The sequence below is a fragment of the Podarcis cretensis genome, assembly GCF_951804945.1.
Source record: "Podarcis cretensis genome assembly, chromosome: 14".
Classification (NCBI taxonomy): domain Eukaryota; kingdom Metazoa; phylum Chordata; class Lepidosauria; order Squamata; family Lacertidae; genus Podarcis; species Podarcis cretensis.
In genome coordinates, this window is record NC_137183.1 from 32,330,331 (window position 1) to 32,342,502 (window position 12,172).

At 50.0% G+C, this 12,172-nt stretch overlaps 1 protein-coding gene across 2 annotated transcripts in view; it reads right to left on the bottom strand.

Moving 5' to 3' along the window:
- NHERF2 (NHERF family PDZ scaffold protein 2) overlaps positions 1-6,145 on the bottom strand; it is a 58,745-nt gene extending 52,600 nt beyond the window's left edge. Inside the window, exon 1 of one of the 2 annotated variants that reach the window (XM_079952844.1) lies at positions 5,702-6,145. In XM_079952844.1, coding sequence (XP_079808970.1) covers positions 5,702-6,010 — 309 coding nt within the window. In that variant the 5' untranslated portion in view covers positions 6,011-6,145. The remainder of the gene's footprint in view (positions 1-5,701) is intronic. The other variant, XM_079952843.1, reaches the window with a different exon arrangement.
- Positions 6,146-12,172: the final 6,027 nt, after the last annotated feature.

Below are 12,172 nucleotides of genomic sequence, written 5' to 3' on the forward strand. Positions count from 1 at the left end.
GGCTGGCGAAGGTGGGGGGGGGGGGAATAACTTTAGCAAAATCCACAGGCAGTCCCAGGTAGTATTTTGGAACAGCATTCTGTAATCTGAGAGGTGCATACCTTCATCTGAGGATACCTGCCTTCAGGTACCTGCTTTTGACCTTCCTGGAGACATCTGTTTGGCTACAATGGGATGATGCTACACTGGACAGGCCTAACGTCTGGTCCAGCTGGCGTTCTTAATTACAGCTAACTGGAACTTCCATGTTCAGAGGACGTCTACCTGAGTATGCCAGATGCTGAGGCAAACGACCACAGAAGCAGGCTACTGCCTGCATTCTCTGCTTATGTGTTTCCTGAGACTACCTTGCCAGCCTCTGTAGGAAGCAGGATGCTGGGCTAAGTGGGGACTTGCTTGACCTAGCAGGGCTCACGATCTCATGCTACCTTACAGAGATGGCCTTATACTAAGGAAAGATGGAGCAACATGTTTGAACACTGTTAAAGGCAGTAAATTGGGCTACCTTTGGTACAGGGGGAACCTGTTAGCCAGGTGGCTCAGGAATTTGAAGAAACCAAAAACAAACAAACAGTGCAGTTGTTAAATCAGTGATTGTTGTTAAACCACAGATCAATTGTTTTTATTGTTTATGTAGAGAATTGTGCAGAAATTATGGTTTAAATATTCTGGTTGTTTGCCATAATAAATATTGATTGATTGAAATCGGTACAGTTTTGAAAAGATCAGTCCTCCGTCTGGATGCAAAATGGCGTCCAATGGTACCCCAAAATAGCCAAAACCCTGCTCCTTGATCTCAGGGGCCAACATGCAAAATCTGCTCACTGTATCTTAAGAATGTTTCCAAATGCATAAAAGAACAGATGGACAAACAGCTTTCCAAAATTCATAGCAGATGGCACAGAGTTAAAATCTATGAAAGTTAAGCAAATATTAGAGAGAACAGCCTTCCCCTACTGGTGCCCTCCATGACTGCATGAAACTGGGGGTGGTGTGAGTTGCTGTAGCCCAAAACATCTGGGGGGCACTAGGCTGGGGAAGGCGGAGACAGACACTGTACAGGATTACCTCTTGCAAGCATGTACCTGCCCACGTGCTAAGAGATCATCCCAGGAGGCCCCTTAGGCAATTAGTAACCAGAGAGAGGGGGTCCATTTCCCCTCTGCTGCTCTGCTCATTGAATGCTTTTCCCAGCTGTGCAAAAGCATGACAGGCAGACCAGCAGCGACTGCCATGGGCCCTGCCTGCATGGTCAAGAGGTGCGATGGCAGCCCGTGCCAGCCATTTGCTCCTGCATTTGCCCACATGCAGCTTCTCAGAGAGGACACGGTCCAGCCACCAAAGTACCAAATGACAAACGATGCTGAGGACCTAAGTGCCTCTTCATTCATCTACCCTGAACACAAGGTTAGGCAGCCAGTCTCTGTGGATGACAGAATGCCCACGGTGTGAAATTTACAGAGTGCAGCCCATCTTAAAATGAACTAACTAAACTGAGCCAGGGAGCTGGAAACTCCTTCCTGCCTGCAATCTCCAGAGGCAATGAGCCAGGCACTGCCAATCATACGCTTGCTGGAAGAGCAACGATGCGAGTGCCAGGCAGGCCTTCGGCTCCCTTTCAGAGCCACTTTGCATCAGCCACCTGGTGACACATACCATTTATGGCCCCAGAGAAGTAGGGGGTAGGAATCACCTATTCGCTTCTTCTTCCAGTTTGCAAAAGTTCTGTTGCTTTTTCGCCTAGGGACACCTCTTGCTTACTGCAGCCGACCAAGGCGAGCAGTTACTTGCAAGGCTGCATTCGTCTACCAATATGAAAATTTCCACAGAGGCATTCATGCTTTATGCTTTGTGCAACTAATTCACCTGAGCTAGAGAAGAACGTTGCCAATCCAGCTCGACTCCTACATGCACAAACGAAAGGAAACCCCCGTGGTTTGAAAACAAAACAAAACAAATCCTAAAACCTGATTTCCGACGCAGATTCCAGCCTGCTCATTCCTTCCCATTAAGACGGCCTCCGAGCTCAACCGCAGAGCAAGTAAACGTTTCAACTGTGCAGCAATTGCAATGAAGGATCAGAAGGAACGCAGAGCTATTCAAGGAGCTTTGCAAAAACACAAGCAATACACATAGCAGACCAAGGGAAGTGAACAGAGGCCAGGACCACAGAGTAAGGCAGTGGCAGAGGTGGGTTAAAGACAAAGGCCTCCCCACTCCTGGAAGCAACTGGGCTTTGGCAGGAGTAAGTTCCTCAGCAAGGCAAGGGAAGCTGGTCATTTTTGTGACACAAGAGAGCAGCTGATCACCTCTCAAATCCTCTTTGGGGCTTGATTTGATTGCTTTGTTTCTTTGTATAGCACTCTATACCCGTAGATCTCAGGGCATTTCACAACATAAGATCATAATATAGAAAGGAGAAAATACATAACAATAGCAAAAAAAAAAAAAAAAGACAACCCAATAACCTCCTCTTCCACAACACATTTTAAAAGGGCATAAATACAAGTTCTAATTATTTTGGCATCCACACTCAGAGCAAGGCATAGCTACTCTCTCCAGCGCAAACAGAAAGACTCTCCTACAAACATTCCCATTCACCCCATCACTGCCACTGTCACCTCTGATCTCTGCCTGTCCACTGACTTCTCACTTCTACAGCTTCAGACGTGGTTGCCTGACCATATAGCCTTGCCTGATGCTGTTGCTGTCTAATCGCAACAGGGAGCATCCCTCGGTACCAAGCGAAATGTACATGGTAAGCCACACCACAATAATTTCATAGAAATCACTTAGAAGATGCCTGCACATTTTACTCCATAACTTTCTTTCTAGGAGGGATGGAGACTTACTTTTTTAAATAGATAAGAAAGGAAAGAAAGCTCAGAATCTGGGTGCCATGGCGCATGCGGGTGCTAGGTTGGCAACCCCTACTGTACAACATGGCAGCTCATCTGCTGGGGGCCACCTGTGCTGAAGTGATCTATCCTGTTTGCATTTTTGTGATGACCTATGTTTTCCAAGAAGGAAGTCTGACTGACTGAATGCAGGTATTTCATAAAGTGCCAAGTTACAGCTTCTTGAATCCTGAACCAAGTGGATCTAGGTAATCCCAAGAGTTGGTGCCCAAATCAGCTGAATGTTAATCCAATGCTAACTGTTGGAAGATTCAGGACAGATTAAAAAAAGTACTTCTCTGCACAGTTAGCATTGTTAAACTGTAGAATTTGCTACCAGAAGATACAATGGCTGCTATAAACTTGGATGCCTTCGAAAAAGGACTGGATAAATTCATAGCTGGCTCTTCTCAGGTTCTTCTGTCAGAAACTAATTTCACTTGAGAGCCAGGCTTGGGAAGGAAGGTGAGGACACAGCCAACACCCTACTGTCCTGCTGCAACATCTCATTTCCATAGACGCTGCTCATCTACATCCAATTTATGCTCTCCCTGGCTTGGTAACCGAGAGGCAAAATGGCACCAAACAGGGAGTAGGGCAGATTTTGCCCAGAGACCGCCGGCTGCCAACCCCAAAACTAACATTTTGAGATTCTCTCTCTACTCACTCACGCTGTGCTAAGCGTCACCAACCTGGTGCCTTGCAGATGTTGCTGGACTACAACAGATTAAGTCAGACAACATCTGGAAGCCGCCAAGCTGGTGCCGGCTGCTCTCTACACCATTCACAATTCACCACAGTACTTAGCTGCCTTTCTGTCTAAGCCAAAAAAAAGTCCTACAGGATAAAATCTCTGTTTATAAGAGCAAATACTTAGCCTAAAAACCTCAGTTGCTATCACTGTTCTTTTTCTATACTCTCCCTAGCTTCACGATATGCATTCCAAGAAGGAGTGACCATGACTGCATGTGAAATTTTCATTTATTTCCTTTTTCTCTTTATTTTATTTTCCTTTGTTTTCTTGTTTTTGCTTCCGTTCCTTTTTAGATTAGATTTCAAAAGCATTTCTTTTATTCTGGAGTATTATAAAAAGATACTTTGTACTGGATATGAACTTTTGCATATCTTTGGACAAGCATCAATAAAAATTGTTATTGGAACGAAATTGCAAACGAAATTGCCTGCCCAGCTTAATTCTTTTGGATCACCACGAGGATCCAGAGCTCAAGCCCCAGGTATTCACTAGAGCACCAATCTCAAGAGACACAGAGTGGTATATTTGTCAAAAGGGACTCCACAGTGGCACCCAGCTTGGCAGATCCAAAACATCCATCCAGCGAGCAAGTCGTGGGGACCAAGTAGGTAGAGAGGGTGTCAGGCCCCCCATACGAAGGGTCGCTTAAAGCCTCTTCTGCGTAGGGTTGGGAAAGCCTCCCTGCCAAAAAACTTGAAGAGCCACTGCCAGTAAGTGTAGGCAATACTGAGCTAAAGGTGTGACTCATTATAAGGCAGCTTCCTACATTCTCAGATCTTCGGGGAAGGGCTGCAGCTCAGTGCTGTCCACAGTGACTGCCAGAGGCTCTTCAGGGTTGCAGACAGGGACATGCCCAACCTAACCTGGAAATACTATTGTTGATGATTGTACCCCAGGACCTTCTGCATGCAAAGCAGGTGCTCTGCCACTTGATCAACAGTCTGACTTGACATGAGCTTCCTGCGTTCCAACATTACATTTTGATGCATGCACCTAAGGCTTTGGGCTTGCACGCCTGAAACATTTGCAGCCACAAGAACCTTACAGGCTTCCAGAGACCTGTATCTGCTGCAGCACCTTCACAAGTACACATAACTAAGAAGGCCTTAGGGGGTCCACAACCATGTCCGCTTTGCATGCATAAGGTTCCAGGTTCAATCCCCAGCATCTGCAGGTAGGGCTGGGAGAGAACCCTCCTTGAAAGCCTGGAGAGCTGCTGCTGCCAATCATTACAGACGACACTGAGTTAGACGGACCCAATGGACTGACTCAGTACACGGCAGCTTCCTAACTGAAAACCCTGAGACCCAGGGTAGGAAAGGAGCTCTGAAGGTGGGTCCCTCCTTCACACATATCTACCAGCAAGAGCAAGCAAGCTGGTTTGGAAGCCCTTATCAGGCAGTCCCAGAGCAGCAGGAGGACGGGAACAGTCCTTTTGGCTCCTATCTTGGTGGCCTGCCTTCACCTCTGCTCCCCAAAAGGGCATTTCCCCTCAATCTGGCACTCCAAGTCCACTCCAGCTGCATCCAGAAGTCAGCCCTTCAAAGCAGGTTGGATCAGGCTAAGAGTCCCTAGCCCACAGCTTCGGACACCTCTAAGGTCTCTGGAGCAGAACACCAAGGTGACAGCCAGCTCCCTAAGGGGCCGTCGTCATTTAGAGGTAGACTGCTTGGCCTCAGGAGGTTCCATCTGGCCACCACGGTTGCCAGCGTCGATCGATTCCGTTGATTGACGCCCTGCTTTTAATTAACTAATGCCCTGCTTTTAACTAATTGACACCTTTTCTCCCAAACGCTGTTGTTAAACTAAAACAGATGCCAGTTTAGGAGTCAGACGTGCCTTGCCAGGTCGTGGCAAGGAAGGTCCACCCAAGCCTCCTTGGGGAAGCCCCACCTGAGCCCTCTGGTGTCGCAGGTGCTCAGCAACGGTAGACTGCGCCTGAGCCTGGAGGCTCACCGTCACCCCTACCAGCACCGGCAGACTGCGGCTGAGCCTTGGCGGCTTCCCGTCGACCCCCACCCCACCCCGAAAGCCCACCGTCTCCCCGGACCTGGTGGTGCGTCTCCTTCTCGACGTTGAGCCCGTTGACTTCGACGACGCGGTCCCCGGCGCGCAGCCCCGCCGCCTCGGCCGGCGAGTCGGGCTCCACTTTGCGGATGAACTGGCCGCTCTTGCCCTTCTCGCCGTGCAGGTGGAAGCCGTAGCCGTTGTCGCCCTTCAGCATGTGGCAGAGGCGCGGCTGCAGAGGTGGCGGCGGCGGCGGCGGCTGCTGGCGAGCGCGGCTCCCGGGGGGGCCTCCCGCCCCGGCTGCGGCCGCCGACGCCGCGCCGGCCGCCTCGGCGTCCTGCTCCTTGGCCATGGCCGGCCGGCCAGCCCTCAGCCTGTGCAGCAGCAACCGCGGCAGCAGCGCCCGAGCCGCCTCCTCCTGCGCCCCAGGCGCTTCCGACGGTCGGAGAGCGGCGAGGGGGCGGCCCTTAGGGGGGCGTCGCCGCCGCTGGGCCGCCCCGAGGGACCATCCCGACCCTCCCGCCTGCGCCTGCGACGACGACGACCAGGAGCCCGGCCCTGGAAGCTGCGGCGGCGGCGGCGGCGGCGGCGCACCGATGGGCCAGCTCGCGAGCGGACGGCGCCCCCCTGAGCGCTCGCAGGCCGAAGGCGCAGCTGCGCCCTCCCGCCTCCTCCAGGCTGCAACCCGGAACCTTCCAGAGATGGGGAGGGAGGGGGTCCCCCCTTCTTCTTCCTCCTGCAGTAACCTCTCTCTTCCCCCCGAGGGCAGCCTGGGCAAAAGACCCCCAGATGCCGGCGGGGTCAGGAGACGCGGCTGGGTTAGACCCTTTGGTGCTGGGATGAATTAAAAGGGGCGGCGGAGTTCGTTGGAGCAAGGCAGCCCTTCTCCCCGGACCCCCAAACAGTTTATCGAAGGCCAGCCTTGGGACTCCGGGTGAAGCAGCCGCCCAGCAGAAAAGGGAGCAAAGCGTGCCTCTGGCCTCGTGCAAAGCGCCATCCCCATCTTTCCGCAGCCGCCCTTTTGAGAGGCGAGGCGGAGAAAATTCGGAGCAGGAAGGGTTCCCAGACAGGGCTGGATCTTTAATAAGAGTTTTGGGGCTCAAAAGTGTACCCGGAAGAAAGGAGGCAAAAGGGAGAAGGGGGGTGCAGCTTTTGCCAAGCTGATGCCCTCCTCATGTTGTTGGACTGCGATTCCCATCAGCCAGGAATAATGGGACTTATGGTTGAAAATTCTTGGTCCACACTGGATAGAAAGGGGAGAGAGCCTACGATTACTCCGCATTTGATTCACTGGCATGCAGTGGGAATGGGAATGAGTTAGGCACGTGCAGCAGCCTTTGCCAACCTTCGGTGCCCTCCAGCTGTTTGGAACTACAACTCCCATCAACCCCAAGGAAGCACAGGATGCTGGGGCTGATGGGAGTTGTAGTCCAAAACTGCTTCAGAGTGCCAGGTCAGCGCCTGCTGGTGTACAGAATTGGAGGTATCCCCTTCCTGTTTCCAAGATTATTACAGCCACTGCATTTTAAAATAATAATGCTTAACATCTGTCTAGTGTTCAAAGGGTTTCACATTTTATTTTCTTGCTTACTATATTTAAATAAGGCCACACAACGCGATTGTTCTCTGGCAACACACAGATAAGATAAAATGCAGTTTAAATGTACTATACTATAAAAAGTACAGTTTACAGCAGAAAAGGGAATAAAAACAACTAAAAATGTACAGTATATAAGCAGTGCTTCGTGATTCCTTTGTAATTTTGACTACGACAAACCTGTAAGGTGAGTCGGTCTTTATTTATAGATGCTGGGGGCGGAGCTGAGAGAGACTTGCCTTAAGGGAGGGCGCCTGAAATAGGCAAGACTTGAACCCAGATCATCCTGATTTGCAGGCCAAGCCATTATGCATTTAGTAGGATTCCACCAATTTGGTTTTCAAAAGTTAATTTGTTTTGTTGGTCTTTTTAAAAGTGCATTCATCTAGCACACATCTGCAACATTTGAAGAGATGTGTGGAGACACAGGGTTTTCAAATGACTACTAGTCATGGCTATGTAGTAACAACAACAACAACCAAATTTATTTCTTATACCCTGCCCATCTGCGTTGGTTGGCCCAGCCACTCTGTGCAGCTTTCAACAAAATTACAGGAAAAGCATCAAACATTAAGAGCTTCCCAAAACAGGAACATAAGAGGAAGCTGCTGGATCAGGCCAGTGGCCCATCTAGCCCAGCTTCCGGTTCCCACAGTGGACAACCAAGTGCCCCAGTGGATTAGAAAACAATCGCCCTCTCCCCTCCCATGGTTTCCAGCAACTGGTATTCAGAAACATTACTGCCTCTGACCATGGAGGCAGAGCATAGCCCTTGTGGCTACTAGCCATTGAAGCCCTCTCCTTTGTGAATTTCTCTAACCCCCTCTTAAAGTCACCCACGTAGTTGGCCATCATTTGCTCCTGAAGGAGCGAGTTCCAATGCTCAACTAGACACTGTGTGAACAAACTCTTCCTTTTAACTGTCCTGAATCATTTGATGTCCACTAGTTCCTGTGTTAAGAGAGAGGGAGAGAAACTTCTCTGCCCACTATCGCCATGCCTCCCCTACTAGAGACATCGTGCGTCCAAATACCAGCTGCTGAAACTTCATTTCAAAAGGGGATTAGACCAATCAACGGAGGATGAGGCTACATCTGTGGCTGCTGCTTGCCACAGTGCTATATAGGGTATCTCCAGTTCCCAGGGCAGGATGGCATCATGAGGGGTTGCTGCTGGTATCATGAATGGAGAGAGCTCAGGATTTGCTTGACTGTTTCCCATGGGCATCAGGTTGGCAGCTTTGGGGACAGGATGCTGGGCTAGCTGGGCTTTTGGCCTGATCCAGCAAGCAGGCTCTTCTGATGTTCTTACGTCCCCTATATACACCACCAGGACCTGAGGAACGAGATCATCGCCCCACTCGTACTAACCATCCCAGGGCGCTCAAGCACTGCCACAATGCCCTTTCTTCTATCAGATCAAAATGAGCAGATAACAGCAAAGGTTCATAGCAGGGGCAATCAGAATAAGGGCCACTAACTGACAGCTGATTCAGGACTTTAAATTGTGCTTTTATATCAAATTTCCTTTTCTGCATATACTGTAATGTTTTACTGTTGCTATGGCCATTGGCTAATGCGAATAAAGTTTTATCTCTCTCTATGCACCACCAGGGGACGCAGGTGGCGCTGTGGGTTAAAGCCTCAGCGCCTAGGGCTTGCCGATCGAAAGGTCGGCGGTTCGAATCCCTGCGGCGGGGTGCGCTCCCGCTGCTCGGTCCCAGCGCCTGCCAACCTAGCAGTTCGAAAGCACCTCCGGGTGCAAGTAGATAAATAGGGACCGCTTACCAGCGGGAAGGTAAACGGCGTTTCCGTGTGCAGCTCTGGCTCGCCAGAGCAGCGATGTCACGCTGGCCACGTGACCCGGAAGTGTCTCCGGACAGCGCTGGCCCCCGGCCTCTTGAGTGAGATGGGCGCACAACCCCAGAGTCTGTCAAGACTGGCCCGTACGGGCAGGGGTACCTTTACCTTTACCTTTTTATGCACCACCAGGACCCCACTGGCTGCATAAAGAGCCCTGGCGCAGCAGCAGAGTGCATGGAGGAGTTCCCAGGCTCAAGCCTAGGATGTGACTGGTTGATTTATCTTGTTTAAAACTCTTTTAGATCCCCCTTCAGCCTTACAGGTACCAGGAATGACCAAGTCATCACGCCATAAGTTGAGGAGTGGGTCTTGTTCATTTGTCCCATTAATTTCAAGGGGTATTTCATAAGAGAACATGGAGCTGGTTGGGGGGCCCATCTTATTAGTTCAGCGGGAAAGATGCCATTTGGGATTTCCACTGCCGCCATTACTTTGGGGCTTCCTCAAAAAAAGGAGTAACCCCTGAGTCATCTCGAAAGGGCACTTGAAATGGGCAGTCTCTTCTCTCCTTTCTGAGGCAGCCTTGAAATATTCTAGCTGACTTAGAATCAGACCAACAGTCCATCTAGCTCACTCAGTATTGCCGACACTGGCCGGCAGCATCTCTCCAGGGTTTCACACAGGGAGTCTCTCCCAGCCCTATCTGGAGATGCTGGGAATTGAATATATGTTGTAACCCTCCCCTTCAGAGTGAAGGTTTCCCAAATCTTTTCTGCCTCCGCAAAGGGCTACCTGCAGGAAATTTGCTTTTGTTCACAAAGGGAACATAATGGCAACAAAATTAGCGCTTGCAAGAGGTTCCCCGCCGCTTTGCCTTTGAATGTTCTGCAATTCTGAGTCAGGGAAAAGGCACCACCATTTCAGAGTACGGCCACGGCTGGGTTTCCTGCCATTTTTCTTCTCCTGGAGTTGGTGTTTGGTTTTTTTGCTTGCTGGGGGGGGGGGGGGGGACACACACAAGGAGGCGGCTTCAAGCACACCTCAAAAAAGCCTCGCAGAAGCAAATGAGGCTTCTTGGTTTTGTTATCATTAGGGCCACCGGACACCACATGGCCTCTGACTAACACCACAGACTTTAATGCAGAAGAGAGTGACTTGGAAGAGTTGAGGACCCCACTGAGCAAAAGGCTGAAGGCCGTGGAGGATAATCCGTTTCAAGAGAGCCACAGCTCAGGGGCTGAGAGAGAGAAACCCGATTCCTCACGCCAGAGCATTCTTGTTGCAAAGCTGGGAGATCGTTTCATGCATGAAGAAAATGAAAGCCAGTTTTTCCGGCTTTTTAAAACCGTGCTGTGAAATGTCACCTTGTCAGGCCACCGCTGCATACCCATGGTTGACAGCTAGGCTGGGACAAAAAGGTGGGTCAACTCTCGGCTTGAAAGCCATCCCCTGGGTCAGCCTCAACCAACTTAAGACCCAACAAGGGCAAATACCAATGAAGTATGCCCCTCTACTAAGTGCTCAAGAACCGCCGCCATCCCAGTTTTTGCTGCTTGCCAGGGAAAAGAAGCAGCAGCAGCAGTAGTGATAGAAGGTCCCAGGTTCTTTCCTCAGCATCTCCCAGTAGAGCTGGGGAAAGACCCCTGGAAAGCCACTGCCGGTCAGTGTTGCCCATACTGATCTAGATGGATCAATGCCTCGTTACAATGAAGGTCCCTCTGCTCCAGCTTCCTATGCAGGGAGCCAGTGTGGCGAAATGGTTAGAGTGCTTGACTATGACCTGGGAGACCAGGGTTTGAAACCCCACTCAGCCAGGTGACTCAACAAAGGCAGGTGGTGTCCTTAAGTGCATGCTGACCGCCCTCACCTTTAAAGATCATCTCCAGTTCTTAACACACCAATGTGTTGTGACACAATTTGGAAAGCTCTGAACTAAAGGGATTGAAGGAGGTGGGGCATAAGATCATAAAGTCCACTCTGTAAAAATTACCTAATTGCACCCCTGTGCCCAGTCAATCCATCGTTTTATTTGTATGCCTTCCTTTTTTCTTATATGTGTTCCTGGCATGGCCATCTAGGCACTCATAATGTTTGAACATGGAAGCTGCCTTGCACCAAGTTAGAGCATTGCCCCATCTAACTCAGTATTGTCTACACAGATTGGCAGCAGCTCTCCAGGGTTTCAGGCAGGGGCTCTCTCCAAGCCCCATCTAAAAATGCCACTGAGGATTGAACCCGGGACCTTCTGCATGCAAGGCAGGTGCTCTCCTAGTGAGCTATAGCCCTTCCGCTGAACTGAGAACAGCTCCTTCAGTAACACTGCTGTGCAGGCTTTTGGGAGGAAACTTTAAACCCAAAGCAACTCTGCTTGGAGAGAGTGCAGAATCCATGTCAAGTCATAGCAGAGAGAGAGAGAGAGAGAGAGAGAGAGAGAGAGAAGGAGAAGGTTTCTTGCCTTCAGATCAATCCTGCATTTATGCAGAGCCAATATTTGCACTGCTTTACAACAGACTTTCTCGCTTAACCTTTGGGGATCTTTTTTTCCAGTGGAAAAAACCTGTCCACTGTGCCGAAGACAGTCTTTGCAAACATGGCATGAGAAAAACGTGCAATTCTGGGACACAATCACGCCCTGGGCCAGTTCTCTCCTGCAACACAGAACCTGTGGCAGGGGATGGCGTGAGAATATGGAAATTTCCGACCCTGCTTCTTTGGGGTGGGCCTGGTTAATCTTTTTCCACAACTCCTGAGGAAATTTGGCTGTAGTGAGTACCACGGACGCCAGCTTCTGAAAGACTCCCCATGCCTGACCGCTGCTCCTGGTGTAACATAGACCTGCTTTTAATCCTTGCCTCTCCTCCTTTCCCAAAAATACACTTCCCAACTTTGTACATGTCAGCCTGAGGATACGGTCCCTTCTGTTCTTTTTCAGTTATTTATTTCATTTTGTAATGTATACAAAACAGAGGGAAGAGTCATAACTATGGGTGGAAATTAAAATATGAAAAACAAAACTATAAAATACCGTAGGTGTGCTGAGTAGACCCTTTGAAATTAATGGACTCAAATTAGTTGTGATCGTTGAATGAAATTGTTCTGTTCTCAGTAGGACTAA